Source organism: Moschus berezovskii, chromosome 8, assembly GCF_049115385.1.
Source record: "Moschus berezovskii isolate FMDL1 chromosome 8, NW_MosBer_1.0, whole genome shotgun sequence".
Lineage (NCBI taxonomy): Eukaryota > Metazoa > Chordata > Mammalia > Artiodactyla > Moschidae > Moschus > Moschus berezovskii.
In genome coordinates this window covers 100881396-100898808 of record NC_142467.1, presented here as the reverse complement: position 1 = coordinate 100898808, position 17413 = coordinate 100881396, and the positions used below count along the sequence as shown (strand labels likewise).

General features: G+C 46.6%; 1 protein-coding gene across 1 annotated transcript in view; it reads left to right on the top strand.

The window, feature by feature from the left end:
• The window catches only part of CACNA1A (calcium voltage-gated channel subunit alpha1 A), a 203883-nt gene that overhangs the window by 71281 nt on the left and 115189 nt on the right, over nucleotides 1-17413 (top strand). The window contains exons 5-6 of the mRNA XM_088839319.1: nucleotides 3496-3689; nucleotides 17204-17307. Coding sequence (XP_088695445.1) covers nucleotides 3496-3689; nucleotides 17204-17307 — 298 coding nt within the window. The remainder of the gene's footprint in view (nucleotides 1-3495; nucleotides 3690-17203; nucleotides 17308-17413) is intronic.

Sequence of the window (17413 nt, the reverse complement as noted above, 5' to 3'; positions counted from 1 at the left end):
GACAGAAGAGGCTGGCAGGCTACAGTTCATGGGATCACAAGAGTCGGACACGACCTAGAGACTAAACAATAGCAACAACAAGAAAGGATCAGGGAGGATGACTCAGGAAAAAAACCAGGAAGACCAGAAGTCACAGACTTAGTCTCTGAAACAGCCGTGACACAGCCTGGGTGTCCCTAGCTTTCCATATACTCAGGGACCTAGTAGCTTCCACATTCATCTTTGACTAAGTCCCCTGCTATGCAAACCTGGCTACTTGCTCTCTGAAGCCAGAGACGCAAATGAAATCAAATAAGAGGGAAGCCTGTATTTCAATACTTGGACCATGGGCCTCCCCACCGTGGATGGGCTGAATGACAGCATTAGTCGTGGGTCAAGGAAACAGTGAATGGAGACAGGGGAGCCCGTGTGAGAAGGGAAGGAGGTTTTCAGGCCTGCCTTATTGGGGAGATAATTCTGTCCTGGAGATGCTTGCCATCCACCTTCTCTTCCTGGTGACCCCCAGGTAACCGAACCCTCTCCCCAGGCCTCCCAGAGAGCAGGAAAACCCAGTAAGGAAGGTTTATTCAAGATGCTCTTTTTTTTTTTTTTTTTTGCTTCCTTTTTTCTGGCTCCTCCCATCTCCTCTCCTGGGCTTGTGAAGTTTGCTCAATATGGGATGTCCTAATTATTTCTTTCCCCAATGAAGAAGGTGTTAATTGAGGCAGAGCTATTTCTGCTCCTGGCCTCGACACCTGGGTGGAAATGCTGGAGGGAGAGATGCAGGGCAGGGCCCCCTGGAAACATCAGCCGAGAGCAGAGAAACCAGGACTCTGGATCCTGGGTTTTTTGTTTTTGTTGGTTCTCTATCTCTCTCTCCAGCCAAGGGGACAGAGGACTGACTTGAGTCTAAATCAGGGTTGTAAGGGGACAGATGTGGGTGGGGCAACTGGAGGGTAGGAGGCCTTGATTTAGGGAAGATGACTGAAAAGCTCACAATTAAAAATACAAGAACGTGTGAGTAAGAGACAGATATATACAGACACCCAGGCAGCAGGTTAATTTTAAAATATATTTATAACCAAATTCCTCAGACTCTTTGGATGGTTGCTTTTCTAGAAGCAGCCCCCAGAGTGTTTCGTGATGAGGGGGCTGGCAGGTCACAATCAGGAACACCACTGGGCACAGCTGCTGAAGGCAGTCAGATTTCTCCTGCAGACAGGTTCTCCTTATGATCAGGAACTGACTTCCTGTGTGCCCAGCACTGTGCTAAACACCCAGAGAAATGCAAAGGAAAGGTGGGAGAGCTGCCTGTTTTCCAAGGGCTTCCAAAATAGTTTGAGGAAGCAAGATTCCTCATCTGGAACTAGTCTATAGAAGTGCAGGTTAATGCCTGCTCTTATCTCCTCACCAAATGTGAACATTTGGGAGCTATTGTAGCCCTGAGCGGGGAGAAAAGGGACCAGTAGACTGGACTAACCCAAGAGAGGGGAGGGTGTTGGTGGATGGGAATTGAGCCAGACTTGGACAGAAGGTGAAAATGGAGATGGTTTTGGATAGAGGTAACCTTCCCAACACTGAGCGACGGAACAGAATGGGACCTTCCCAACAAACCATGGTTCTCATTCATGATAGGAGCCCATGGAATTTTCCCTTTTGCCCTGAGTCTTATGTTTAAAAGATTTTGCCTTCCAATCTGTATTCATTAAATCAGCCCCTGTACCAAGTCTGACATGAAAGGGAAAAGTATTTCCCACAACAAACTAGTGACTGGGTTGTCAACGCTTCTTGAGTTGTAGGTGTCCCTTCTGATATGGTAAATGTCATTTTGTATGGCCTAGAGTTTCTGTTTAACAGGAGTCTCAAAGGCCAGTAAGATTCATGCATTCTGTGTTGGCTTCTTTCTCCCTGTTTCTTGCTAAGTGGAGGTTAAGAATGGGCTACAAACCCTCTACGTAGCATGTGCTTTGAGATATATTTGTGTTTAGTGGGGAGCTTGAGTTTACACACTCAGCTGTGTGATTTCTTATTGGACAATGTCACTTTCTAAAAACCTTCAAAAGTGTCACTCACTGAATAGGATCCTCTCGTATCTGTGGCTCTGGTCCAGTGGGATGTTCTATACACACCCAGGATGTTCTGTACTCCCCTGATTCCATGTTATCATGAAGGCATCTCCTCCCCCTCCCCTTCAACACCTCAGAATTCAGACTCAACCTTTATCACTCCGTCTGAGTTTGCCAGGAAGCTGTCTTTGGTTTCCAGCAAAAGGGGTGTCCATTGACATGTGTCTCTTTCCTTGTGGCATTTTCACAATCTGCCTCTTGCTCTTTGGGGAGAAAGCTTAGCTCCTGTGCCTAAGGTTGAGTACTGTGTGTACTGGCCTCCCTCGCCCCCAGAACAGCTCCTGGAGCCCAGTACATCACAAGAAAAAAAAAATCAGTCAGGCTACAGAAGAATAATACAACACAGTTGACAAATTTGTGCTAATGGAAGTCCGGAGAACACTGCCCCCAACCACTTCAAAATGCACACAGCAGATTTACCAAAGTTGCCTGTTGTTGGGACCTTAAAGTCCATCTCAACAGATTTCAAAGGACAGAATAAGACAAAACATATCCTCTGCTGCTGCTGCTGCTGCTAAGTCACTTCAGTCGTGTCCGACTCTGTGTGACCCCATAGACGGAAGCCCACCAGGCTTCCCCGTCCCTGGGATTCTCCAGGCAAGAACACTGGAGTGGGTTGCCATTTCCTTCTCCAATGTGTGAAAGTGAAAAGTGAAAGTGAAGGCGCTCAGTCGTGTCCAACCCTTAGCAACCCCACGGACTGCAGCCTACCAGGCTCGTCCATCCATGGGATTTTCTGACCACAGTGCAATTAGGTTAGAAATTGGTAACAAAAAGATAGCACTAAAAGTGTTTAGAAATTAAGAGACATGCTTCTTATTTGTTGATGAAATGCTGGGATGTCTGAGATTTGCTTTAAAAATATTTTAGTGTGGGGAGGGGATGTGGATGAAACAAAATTAGTCTTGAGTTGATAAATGTTGAAATTGACAATGGGTACACGGGAATTCATCACATTACTCTGTTTTTGTATATATCTGGCAAATTTTTGATGCTTCTTGGTTATCCACAAATCAAAGAAGAAATAATAATGAAACTGCTGAATATTTTACTTGAACAATAGTGATAATAATACATGACAGAATTTGTGAGGTGCAGTTAAAGCTTCACTTAAAGGGCAGTTTATAGCTTAAAATAACATTAATCTATCTCAAAAGTTTAGGAAAAGAACAAAAAAGGGAACACAACTTAGGAAAGAAATTAATGAAATAGAAAACAATGAATAGATCAACCAAGCCCAGCAGTGGACTGTTTGGAAAAAGACTGATAAGCCCATCCTAAGAGCCATTTTTCTGCAGATTCAACAGCATTGAATGTTCACTGGCTCCTGTTTCTCAGAGCTGGTTTTGCTGGCCCTTTCCCCTGACTTTGCTCCTCTTCCGTTTCATAGATGACATTCAGGGTGAGTCTCCAGCACCGTGTGGGACAGAGGAACCTGCCCGCACCTGCCCCAATGGGACCAAATGTCAGCCCTACTGGGAAGGGCCCAACAATGGGATCACTCAGTTCGACAACATCCTATTTGCAGTGCTGACTGTTTTCCAGTGCATCACCATGGAAGGGTGGACTGACCTCCTCTACAACGTAAGTGATGAGGCGTGGTGGAGAGCCAGGCCCAGCCAACTCCTGAGGCTGAAGTGGAGGGACCCTGAGCCAGAGAGGCAGCCACAGGACAGCTCAATATGGTCCCAGGAGAGCCAGCCTAAGGCTCCATCCTTTGACGATATGGGCGTCTTGTCCTCAGAACTCTTAATAGGGAAGGACCTTTGGGAGGTGAGAATCTAGAGGGCACACAGATGCTAAATGACTTTTAATTGTGCAAGTTTTTAAATATAATTTTAGATTTTTGAATATGTAAAGGCGGCATGCAGTTAAAATCCAAAGTAGAGGAAAGACAGAAATGTGCCTTGGATGCCTGTCCAAAGGGATTCTGTGCTGGAGCTCTTGCTGACCTCCTCCAGCAGTGCCCTCCCTGTGGTGCTGGTGGGAACTGGCACCACCACCCCTCCACTTTCTAGATCATATCTTGGGTCATCTGAGATCCTAGAATTCCCTGCCCAAGTCCAGTTCCATGAACTTGGATTCTTCCATGAGTCTATTCTCTGACTACCCTACCCATTGTATCCCCTGAGGTCTAAGAGTGTCCTTGTGGTAGCTGTTGGCACAAACGTGGCTGGAATATGGACATGCAGATTGGCACGTCCACGCATGTGTGTGTGGAGCCCTCCCTCCCCTGCCCCCAGGTGGCAGGCCATGGTCAAGGGGCAGGGAATCCTGTCCCCACCCCTTAACCCAGTGCAGACATCCAGATTCTAAATTCTAGCCTGACCTTCCCAGTGCTTATGAAGGTATGTTTGTGCAGAAGAAGCGTAGAGCATGTTTTATTTAGTAGTTTTTAAATATTCACACATATTATGTGGGCCTCTGTTGGTTCTCTTGTCCTCAGTCTTGAAAATGTGAAGGACAGGTCTGAAAAGATATACGCGCCCCTCTGCCTCCCCTTCTACCCTGTTTCCTGTCCCCCATCCCTGGACAGGTACCTACGTCACACACTGCACAAGTCACCACACCTTGGGAGTATCATTCATACTGTAGATTTCTACCATACACATAGATTTCTACCATTATGTCCATATGTCCATTAGACAAATCTAAAGGGTGTGGGAAAAAGCCACGGTGGCCTAGTTTGCCTAACGACCTGGCCTGAGCATAGCATCTCTCGGAACAGACAGCAACTTTGAGATCGTCAGGAGCTTTCTTGGGTCAGGTTGTATCACGGGGTTGGACATCCAGAAAGAGGTTCAGAGGAAGACAATGGGAATGTGCTCAGTGGTGGGTGAGGAAGTGTGAGCAGAACCACGCATTTCCAGAGGGTTCTATAGTCGGAAGCACCACCATCTGAGGAGATACTTACCCTGGGAGCTTCCAGCTGAACCACCTTGAGAGACGCAAGCTCAGGGGAGACAGTTGAAAGAACAGGGTTAGGCATCGGGCTGCCTGGGTCCCCCTCCCGACCCCACCACGTCCACGCTTTGCAGCCTTGGGCAAATCACTGCCACTCTCTGTCTCCGTTCCCACGTGTACAAAATGAAAAGCACAATCCTACCTCCTGGGGCACAAGGACCTAGTAAAGGTGAATATGTGTGAAGCGTTTAGAACCGTGGCCCTAGGTAAGCGCTCTGTCAGCCAAATTCTCCACCCCAGCAGGCGCTCCTTTTCGAAAGGTATGAATTTTCCATCGTGAAAACTCTGGCAGCAACTGAGGAAGTGAAGTGAGCCATCGGGTCCCACCTGGTTACCCGCTCTCACCCCGCTGGTCACTGCCGCAGAGTAGCCTTCTCGAACTTGCCATGCGGTTATATCCCACCTTCATACTTTGGTAGGAACCCGAGCAGGAATTTGAGCCTGATGTGAGCCAAGAGCAGTAATAAAGTACCACACTGGGTGGCTTAAAGCAACAGACATTTGTTACCTTACAGTTTGGAGGCCAGGAGGTGTTAGCAGGGCCAGGCATCCTCCAAAGCCTCTCAGGGAGGATTCTTCCTTGCCTCTCCCATCTGCCAGCGGCTGCCAACAATCCTTGGCATTCTTTGGCTTATTGATTCTCTGTGCTCCCCTTGACTATCCCATCTGCACACGGCCATCTTCTTATAAGGACACTTATCATGTTGGATTAGGGCCCACCCTACTCCAGTACGATGTCATCTTAACTAATTACATCTGTAATGACCCTATTTTTCTTTTTCAAAAAAATTTTTTATTATGTGATTTTTTTTGGCTGGCTGCTCTGGGTCTTCGCTGCCGCGAGCAGGCTTTCCCTAGTTGCAGTGCAGGGGCTTCTCACTGCAGTGGCTTCTCTAGTTCTGGAGCACAGGCTCTAGGGCATGAGGGTTTCAGTAATTGTGGCACATGGGCTAGTTGCCCCATGACATATGGAATCTTTCAGGACCATGGATCAAGCCTGTGTTCCCTACATTGGAAGGTGGATTCTTAACCACTGGACCACCAGGGGAGTTCAACCTTATTTCTAAATAAGGTCACATCCTGAGGTCGTAGAGGTTAGATCTTGGCTGGAGGGAGGGTGGTGAGGGGGAATTGCATAATTCAGTTCATAAATCTCCCAAATAAACTACTTGCACTTGAACCCTTGCCTGCTGCTGCTTCTGCTAACTCACTGCAGTCGTGTCTGACCCTGTGCGACCCAATAGACGGCAGCCCACCAGGCTCCCCCATCCCTGGGATTCTCCAGGCAAGAACACAGGAGTGGGTTGCCATTTCCTTCTTCACTGCATGAAAGTGAAAAGTGAAAGTGAAGTCGCTCAGTCGTGTCCAGCTCTTTGCGACCCCATGGACTGCAGCCTACCAGGCTCCTCCGTCCATGGGATTTTCCAGGCAAGAGTACTGGAGTGGGGTGCCATCGCCTTCTCCGGAACCCTTGTCTGGGACTTCCTAAATTAAGATAATCCACCCGCCATGGGAGGAAGGCTTAAGAGGGAGGGGATTTATGTATACTTATAACTGATTCATGTTGTCATACAGCAGAAACTAACAAACACTGTAAAGCAATTATACTCCAGTTGAAAGTAAATTTATAAAAAAAGAAAAGAAAAGAATAGACAACTCCTCAACCCAGAATACAACCACTAGGATCACTCATTGCTAAGGGCAGAAGCTAAGGTGGCATCTTTGAGTTTCTGCTTAGCGAAGACAGAGCTGTTGCTTTTCCAGACTCATCTGAGCCCTGCCCATGTGCTCTGCCATCTGCCCCTGCCCTAGGACGTCCCTAGCTCCATCCAGCCACAGGCAGGCACAGTGTCTGGACTCTTTGTCCTTATCTTGTGTTGGAGCCAAGCCCATGGGCATGGCCTTACCAGCCACTATCAGGTGAGATCTATGGGAAAGTCCGGAAGCACCTGCTTCAAGCATTTTATAATCCACAGGTGTGGAGGCCAAACATCTCTTCTCTTTTCTCAACATTGAAATCCATTTGTTTATTCCATAATTACTTATTTTTTAAATTTAATTAATTAATTTATTTATTTATTTTCAGCCAAACTGGGTCTTTGTTGCTGCACGCTTGTTTTCTCTAGTTGTGGTGAGTGCACACTCTCTAGGTGTGGTGCCTGGGTTTCTTATTGCAGTGGTTTCTCTGGTTGCAGAGCACAGGCTCTAGGGCACACAGGCTCAGTCGTTGTGGCACACGGGATTAGTTGTCCCATGGCACGTGGACTCTTCCTGGACCAGGGATTGAACCCATCTCCTCTGCATTGGCAGGGGTATTCTCAACCATAGACCACTAGAGAAATCCCATAATTACTTACTGAATGTCCACTGTGTGCCAGGAAATGATCAGGTGATCAGGGATAGCACAATGAAGAAGAGAGACAAAAATCTCCACCCTCATCGGGGAGACAGACGTGACCAATAAACGGTGATAAATAATAAACTACTCAGAATGTGGAAGATAGACCTTAAGCAAATGTATGATGTGGGACATAGTGACTTGACCTGCTGTCCCATGCGGACAGCAGCAGCATGAGAGGACAAGCGATGGGGTGCCAGGGCCAGTGTAGGTCAGGCAATCAGGGAGGGCTCCTCGGAGGAAGGGACATTTCCACAGAGAAGAGAGCCAGGCAGATGTTTTAGAGAAGAGCATTCTTGGCTGAGGGAACAGCAGCTCACCTCATGGTGTGTTGGGGCCCTGTCCAGGCTTTTCCATATTTCAATTAATCTCTTTTCTTTCCCACTTGATTTCCCAGTTAAAGTGCTTTTAGAAAAAGCCTAACCTTAAGTAATCAGAAACACTGTTGAAGATTTATATCAGGATGTGCACCCCAGCATTATCTGTAAAAATAGAACAAAACTGGAAGCAACTGGTTAAATACCGTATGGTCCCTCCATATGATGGAGTATCATGTCGTCATTAAAAATCATCTGTTGGGAGAATATTTAAGGATTCAGGGAAATGCTCACCATGTATAATGACAAATAAGGGGAACTGATTCCTTTTAAAAAGAACCAAGGTGTGCGTGCTGTGCTAAGTCACTTCAGTTGTGTCCAACTCTTTGTGACCCTATGGACTGTAACCCACCAGGCTCCTCTGTCCGTGGGATTCTCCGGGCAAGAATACTGGAATGGGTTGCCATGGCCTTCTTCAGGGGATCTTCCTGACCTAGGGATCAAACCAATGTCTCTTAGGTCTCCTGCGCTGACAGACGGGCTCAGGCTGACATTGCAAAATACCATAGACAGGGCAGCTTAGACAACAAAAGTGTGCTTTCTCATAGTTCTGGAAACTAGAAGTCCGAGATCAGGGTGCCAGCATGGTCCAGTTCTGGCGAGGGCTCTCTTCCTGCTTGCAGATGGCTGCCTTCTCACTGTACCCTCTCAAGGTGAGGGGGGAAGAGAGAACAAGCTCTCTGGGATCTCTTTTTATAAGGACACTAATCCCATCATAGGGGTCCCACTCTCGTGACCTCCTATAACCCTAATCACCTCCCAAAGACTCCATCTAAAAAATGTCATTACATCAGGGATTAGGGCTTCAATTTGTGAATTGTGACATAGTTGAGTCCACAGAACCTTATAATCTCAAGTGTATAATTTTGAACATATAAGAAAAAAAATAGACTGAAGTCCACTGTACCAAGATTGCATCTAGGTAGTGGGATTTGGGAATCTTTTTTTCTTGATGCTTCTCTGTATTGACAAATTGGTTTACAATGAGCACAACTGACTTTTTTAAACTTTTTATTTTACATTGGAGTATAGCCAATTAACAGTGTTGTAGTAGTTTCAGGTTGACAAAAGGGACTCAGCCATACATAAACATGTATCTTTTCTCCCCCAAACTCCCCTCCTGTCCAGGCTGCTACATAGCATTGAGCAGAGTTCCCCGTGCTGTACAGTAGGTCCTTGTTAGTTATCCGTTTTAAATATAGCAGTGTGAACATGACTGATTTTTATCATCTTTGTTATTGAAGGATAGTTGGTTTACAATATTGCATTAGTTCCAGATGCACAGCATAGTGATTCGGTTATTTTTTGCAGATTGTATTCCATTTTAGTAACTATAAAATATTGAATATAATTCCCTGTTCTATACCATAAATCCTTGTTGCTTATCAATTGTATGTATAATAGTTTCACAGTTTACTTTTATAATCAGGGAATATATTTGAATTTGTCTTGCGAAGTGTTTAGGAGGGAAGAGAGATGTTTTGGTTACTTATAGACCAGGAGATGGGAAAGAAGGACAAGAGAAAGAGCATTTTCTGCCCACTGTATGCTGGGTGTTTTTCTTTACATTACCTGTCCAGAGAGAGTACACACGAAAATAAATAGATGACTTCTTGATTGATATAATAGTAATAAGTAGTCATCTTATTACTTTATTATTAAATTAACAGAATAAGTAAAGAAGAGACAAATCTTTACAGAAGAATTCCATTCCCTTCTCCAGGGGATCTTCCCAATCCTGGAATCAAACCCAGGTCTCCAGGATTGCAGGCAGATTCTTTACTTGGGAAAGTGAAGGGTTAACTTTTTCAATGCAAATTCAGACTCCCTAGTTTCTATCCTCAGACCCCAAAGGATTCCCACCCCAGTTGAGACTGAGAGACTCTCACAGAGACTTCTGTGGTTACTGTAGCTAGGAAAACCCTCCAGAGAGGTGATAGTTTAGCAAGTAGCTCAAGTTCTTGCAGTCTGTGTCTGGCTCAGCCCCCACCACAAGTTACCAAGTCCAAAATGTCAAGAGTGTTGATGCTGAGAAGCACTGCTCTAGAGGGCCAGGGATCCTTGGAGATGGGCCACTGGGGCATCTCTGGGCATGATGGACCTATCTCCATTAGGATTTTGTGGTAGGGTAGGTGCTTATCCAAGCCCAAAGACTGCAAAGGCAGGTATATGTTGAAATTCTGTGCCAAAAGTGTACTCCAAGTCATTTTTAACTGCTAGAGAATGAACCTCAGTCAACATAGCCAGCTCCCTTGTCCTGGAGCTTCTGAAGGACCCACATGGCTCCTGTACCCACTGGACAAGCCTCATTGCTGTGACCTTCCTGGGGCCCAACCTGGATCTGAGCAACATACTGGAATAATAGTGGATTATCAGCCGTTTCATCTATGCCACACTATTCTAGGTGTTTCTCTGTGCACCGCCTATGACTCCTTGATGGTAGAGCCTTAAGTATCCCCATTTTACAGATGAGGAAACTGAGAACCAGAGCCACACACATGGAGTTAAGGTTGGAATCCGACTCTGACTCAGCACTGGCTGCCTTGGAATCTGCCATTTGCCACCTCCTACAGCAAGCAGGCTGGAGGACTGGCTGTCTGAGCTCAAGGGGGTAGGATGGGGGAAGCCCAGGAGGGCTGCACTGGGGCCATTTGCTAGAGCATTGTATGTTGCTTGAGCGACAGGCAGTCTCATTTCACAGGGACCCCCCCCACCATATGTGCCTGTGTGACTCAAAACAAAAGAAAAATCACCCCACCCTACGCAGAGGACATCCCCAACATTCTCCTCATCATCTGAGCCAAAGTAGCGTGGGAGTACAGTGTGGGTGATGGGACCTGCCCTCTCTTGGTTGCTACCAGGGCAGGGAGCTAAAAAGACTGGGGTCCTGGCAGAACCAGTACATCTTAAGTTAACATTTTGCCATTTGCTGAGAGCTTACTGAATCCATCCCTACATCTTCCTTTTATCATCAACTGATCCATAAAACAGCTTCATGGGACTTCCCTGGTAGTCCAGTAGCTAAGACTCCATGCTGCCAATGCAACATGCCTGGGTTTGATCCCTAGTCAGGGAACTAGATCCCACTGCTGCATCTAATACCAAGTGTAGTCAAATAAATAAATATTTTTTAAAACTCATGTGGGGAGATGTTTTTAGGTCCATCTTCCAGATGAGGAAACTGAGGCCCACAGTGATGCAGGGACCTGTCAAGATCCCCTAGTCAGAGTGGTGTAATCAGGATTCAAACCCAGCACTGGGCATTAACTATTACACTCCCCTTTTGTTGTTTAGTAGGTAAGTCATGTCAGAGTCTTTTGAACTCCATGGACTATAGCCTGCCAGGCTCCTCTGTCCATGGGATTCTCTGTCACAACTACTCAATCTGCTTTCACAGCACAAAAGCAGCCACAGAGAAGATACATAATGAATGGTCATGGCTGTGTGCCCAAAATCCTTTAATTTACAAAAACAGGTAACTAGCCCGTGGGCAGTGGTTTGCCGACTCCGAGACAAATAAAGCAGTAGAAGCGTTGTGGACCCTCAAGGTGAGAGGTTGAAGTTCTTCTAATAAGACCTGAAAGAAGTGAGGAGGGTCCATACAGGTGTGTCAGGAAAGAGAGACCCAGGTGGACAAGACAGCCACTGCAAAGGCCCTGAGGTAGGAGTGGTTCTGGCATTTGTGAAGAGCAGCTCGGTGGCCCATGTGGCTGGAATTGAAGGAATGAGGATGAGCAAGGGAGCTGAAGAGGCCGGGGAAGGTGTGGGAGACCTCAGAGACAGAAAGACCACATAATTTACCACCCAAACAAGGACCATTCTGAGGGTGAATGGAGGAAAGGAGGGCTCAAAATTAATTAGCAGGCATTGCATGATGTAACAACAGGCATAAACTGGGGTTTCTCTGGTGGCTCAAGACAGTAAAGAATCCCCCCGCAATGCAGGAGACCTGGGTTTGATCCTTGGGTCGGGAAGATCCCCTGGAGAAGGGAACAGCTATCCATTCAGATATTCTTGCCTGAAGAATCCCATGGACAGAGGAGCCCAGTAGACTACAGTCCGTGGGGTCACAAAGAGTCAGTCAGACCCAACTGAGCAGCTAACACTTTTTCATAAACTGGGGCAGAAATACAACCTCCTTCATGGCACCGTGGGGCTCTGGGTCTTTCATGGTCAAATCCACTCCATTCTCGTGTCCCACATCTGTGTCCATTTCTCTGTTGATGGACATTTAGGGTTGATTTCCATTTGTCTTATAATTAGTGACCGACTCATTGTGATCCCATGGACTGCAGCCCGCCAGGCTCCTCTGTCCGTGGAATTCTCCAGGCAGGAACACTGGAGTACAGGAAACGGGAACACTGGAAACGGGTAACCGTTTCCTTCTCCAGTAGATCTTCTCGACCCAGAAATCAAACACGGGTCTCCTCCACTGTAGTCATATTCTTTACTGTCTGAGCCACCAGCATCTTTTCATGTGAAGCATGGCTTCTTTATTCTTCATTGGCATATACATTGCTTTACAATGCTATATTAGTTTCCACTGTACAGCAAAGTGAATCAGCCACATGTATACATATACTCCCTCTGTTTTGGATTTCCTTCCCCGTTAGGTCACCACAGAGCTCTGAGTAGCATTCCCTGTGCTGTACAGTAGGGTCTCATTAGTTATCCATTTTATACATAGTAGTGTATATATGGGCTTCCCAGGTGGCTCAGTGGGTAAAGAATCCTCCTGCCAGTGCAGGAGACACAAGGGATGTGGTTTCAACCCCAGGGTCAGGAAGATCCCCTGGAGTAGGAAATGGCACCCCACTCTAGTATTCTTGCCTAGAAAATCCCATGGACGGAGAAGCCTGGCAGACTACAATCCATGAGGTTGCAAAGAGCCAGATATGACTGAGCACAGCAATACAGCACAGTGTGTATATGTCAACCCCAGTCTCCCAATCCATCACACCCTCTTTTCCCTTTGGTACCCATACGTTTGTTGTCTAAACCACCCCATTCTTATCCTTTATGCTGGGAAATTGGGTGTTCTTTTGGGCTGAGAGTTGTTTGGTTTTTTGGGGAGCTTATTTTTGCATCTTCTATACATTTTCTGAATGAACCATGCTCAAAAAATTAGAGGAAAATAAGCCATAAACCAGAAGGCACTTAAGGATTTTACTGGGACTCGGCCATTAATTTGTTTGATGAGTATTTATCGAGTGCTTGCTAAGCACCAGGCGCCACGCTAGGCACCAACAGTGCTGAGATGAATCAGTGTTTTCCCTCTTCTTTAAGACTCTCTTGGGCCAATTTTTATAAACAGAAAATACTATGTAAGTGCAGTGAATGAGTGAGATAGGAAAACAAATCAGTCGGATGCAAGCCAAGATGATGGGTCTAGTCACAGCCATGCCATCCAAACTGTGTGCGAGCCAGGCAAGTCATGGCACCTTCCACAGCCTCAGTTTCCCCACCCACTGGGTGTGGAGACTGTGGGAATCGAGGGCTGTTTTGTCAGCTCAAACAAGCTCTACTAGAGTGAGAGAGGTTGTCCCACCTGCCTGTCCAAGGCCAGCAGAGCTGCACTGCCTCTCAGGCTCTGGGTGGAATTCTCTTTTGCGTCTGCCGAGCTTGTGGTGACTGTCAACCCTTAGCCCTGTGTGGCTCACAGCCGCCTCCACTGTTACATGGCTGTGTGTCCCTGTCTTCACCTGTGTTTTCCTCTTCGTTTCTGAATACTGTTTTTATTTCATTTCTTTATTTCTGTCCGTCCTGGGCCTTCATTGCTGTGCACGGGCTTTCTGCAGTTGCGATGTGCGGGCTTCTCATGGCAGTGGCTTCTCTTGTGAAGCACGGACTCCAGGTGCACGGGCTTCAATCGTTGTAGTGCTCAGGTTTAGTTCCCTTGTGGCATGGGGAATCTTCCCAGACCAGGGATCAAACCTGTGTCCCCTGCATCAGCAGATGGATTCTTAACCACTGGACCACCAAGGAAATCCCTGTTTTCCTCTTCTTAAGAGGACACCAGACTTATTGCACTAGGGCCTACGACCATGACTTCATCTTAACTTGATGGCAGCTGCAGAGACCCTGTTTCCAAGCAGGGTCCCATTGACAGGTCCTGGGGGTTAGGATTTCAACATATCTTTTGACAGGATACAATGCAGCCCACTGCAGGGATCTCGGACATGAGACTTGACCTCCATTTGCCTCACTTTCCTCACCCAGGAAGATGGGAAGAATCACATACCACATTTTGCGAGAGGATCAAATGGGCTCCAGTAGGCTGAGGACCTGGCATTGTGAGTGTCTTTTATGCCAGGCAGCATCACGGGGCCAGGTGCTTTAAGCGTATCAGGGAGCTGGGGTATAGGCAGATCCCGGGATGGAGGGGCTGCCTTGGTACCAAGGGACCTCAGCCATTTCTGCCCATTCAGTCCTGCCCTCCTCCCCGCTGCCCCCTCCACTCTGTCTCCATCCCAAACCTGCCTCCTGAGACAGCCCAGACTTTTTTCATCTGTTGGCCAGTGCAGGCTTTCTCTCCCTGGGCTATATTTAGCCTGAAGAAATGGGAACAAAATGCCTCAGCCGCAGCAGCACTGGAGGGGGAAACACAAAGCCAGTTCTGCCTTCTGTCCAGTCCTTTCTGCTGACCCTTTTCTTTCTTCCAGAACCTTCCGGAAGCAAAGCATTAGAACTCTGTTAGAACACCAGTGTGAGCTGGGACTGGCACGTTCATTGTCTCCAGAACCTGTCTGTGTCCATGATGATAAAAGTTGGCTTATTTGGTTTGTTTTCTTTCTTAATTATTGTGATAAAATAAGTATAACCTAAAATTTACCATCGAATCCATTTAGGTGCCCACTTCATTGGCATTAAGTGCATTCACGTTGATATAAATTGTCACCACTGTCTGTCTCCAGAATTTTCTCACCTTGCAGAACTGAAGCTCTGCCCTCCCCCAGACCCTGCCCACCGTTCTGCTTTCCGCCTCTGAATTTGCAAATATGGGAACTTCATATGGGTGCAATCATATAGTGTTTGTCCTTTCATGTCTGGCTTACTTCACTTAGTATAGTGTCCTCAGGATTCATCCACACTGTAGCATGTGTCAGAAGCTCCTTGCTTTTTAAGGTAAAATTGACTTTCTTTGAAAAAAAAAACTTTGGGGGAGGTTCAAGTGAAATCAATATACAGAACACTTCACAAATCATAAGCAAGGAGCCTGATAAATTTTCACAAACTGGACACGTGGGTATAACCAGCACAAGAATCAGGAAACAGAGCCTTCTCAGCCTCAAGAGCTTCTCCTCTTGCTCCCTGTTCAGTCACTACTCTCTCCAAAGGATACTCCATCTAGACCTCAGATATCATCAGCTTGTTTGCCTGTTTTTGTATTTTACATGAATAGAATCTTACATGTTGGGCTGTCCAAAAGATCTATTGGGTTTTCTGTAACACCAGGTGGAAAAACCCGAATGAGCTTTTTGGCCGACCTAACATATGCCCTTTTCTGTCTGGCTTTTGCTGGATGCCAGGTCTGTAAGGTTTCGTGTGATGAACAGCGGTCGTTCGTTGCACAACATTCCATTTATTTGTTTTCTCTCTTGTTGACAAGGATTCAGATTGTTTCCAGTTTGGGGCTGTTATGAAGATCACCGCTATGAACATTCTTACGTATATCTTTGGCATAGACAGGTTACCACTTCTGCTGGATAATATCCCAGAGTTGCCATGTTCAGGTCATAGTGAAGGTACATGATAAATTTTAGTAGAAATTCCCATCCCATTTCAAAGTGGTTGTACTATGTGTGATGGATTGAATTGTGCCTCTTCCCAAATTCACATGTTGAAGCTCTAACCCTTAGTACCTCAGAATATGACTTTATTTGGGAATGGAGTCATTGCAGGAATAATTGGTTAAGATGAGGCCATTAGGATGGGCCCTAATCCAATATGACTCGTGTCCCTGTAGAAAGGGGAAATGTGGACACAGAGGCAGACATGCACAGAGAGAGAAAGTCATGTATTGATGAAGACAGAAATCAGGGTGATGCACCTACAAGCCAAGGGACCACCAGAGATTGTCAGCAAACCCCAGATACCAGGGGAAAGGCATGGAGCATACTCTCCCTCAGAGCCTCTGGAAGGAACCAACCGTGCTGACACCCCGATCCTGGGTTTCTGGCCTCCAGAGCTATAAGCCAAAAGTTTCCATTGTTTGAAGCCACTCATTTGGTGGCTCTTTGTTACCGCAGCCACAGGAAGCTCATGCACCATGTTACCCTCCACTGATGGCATGTGGAAGTTCTAGTTCCTTCACAGACTCACCAGCACCTGGTATTGTCAGGCATTCTCATTTTAGCCTTTCTGCAGGGCAGCAGTAGCACCTAATGTGCTTTTAAAGGTGAGCTTTTAAAGCCACACTTGGGGGCCCCACATTCTGCAGATATCACAGAGCTGATGAAACACCAGAAGGCTTCCCCCCAGGACAGAGGTTAAGTCCATAGGCTCTGGGGTCTGGCCACCTGGTTCAAATCCCGTGTCCAACACTGTCTAGCTCTGTAAGCCAGGCTTCAGTTTTGACTTCATGGCCCTCGTTTTCCATAATTCATGACAATAACATAGGGACATCATGAGGATTAAATGAATAAATAAACCAGCATCAGTAATATGCTTAGAAGGGTGTCTGGCACAAAAAAATAGAAAGTACTCTAAGTGCTGGATTTTATGTTTCTTTCTTTCTTTAGTCTTGATTTTCTTCCCCTCCTAACTTCCTCCTTGGCATAGTGTTCTGTTCTTCCAGAGAAGAATGTTCTATTCGTGGACAATCCTCCCCCTTGAAAATTGACCCAGATAGGCTTTTCTGGCAATTTTTCTGTGGTTGACATTGATGCTGCAGGCAACAGAAGTGGGAGATACTTGAGGAAAAGGTTCATGGTCCTGCTGTCCAGCGTGGTGATTTAACCTATCAGACCCTGCCATCATGCACCTCCTCTCAAGGGAGACAGTATGACTGGGAGAGAGGGAGGGAACTCAGGGTTTATTTCTACATTTCAGTGGGGTTTTTCCCTTCTGCTCCTGGAGTTTGGTGTGGGGAGCCCTCCTGAGTTTCATGCTGGTTTCTGGTCCTCTGAAAACCTGTGCACAGGAGGGAGCTTTGTCCTTCCAGTGGTGCCTCTGTAGTTTCCCCCACTGGTTGATCTTGTGCTCTCCTCCCTTCTCTGGGCTACCAGAACTCTAGGACTCCACAGGCTAAGAGCATTTGAGAACAAAGCCCCTGGAGAACCAGCGCTACCCCTCCACCTTTCAGGTCATACCCAAGTCCCACTCAGTACTCACCTGCTTTCCTTCCTCACCCCTCGTAGAGCAATGATGCCTCAGGGAACACTTGGAACTGGTTGTACTTCATCCCCCTCATCATCATCGGCTCCTTTTTTATGCTGAACCTCGTACTGGGTGTGCTGTCTGGGTAAGTCTCTGCTACTTCTCCCATCCCATTCCCCCACACCATCTTTTCCCCGGGAAGAGGCCATCAAAACTTTGTTTTCATTCTCCAGGCACAGAATAGGTCTCTT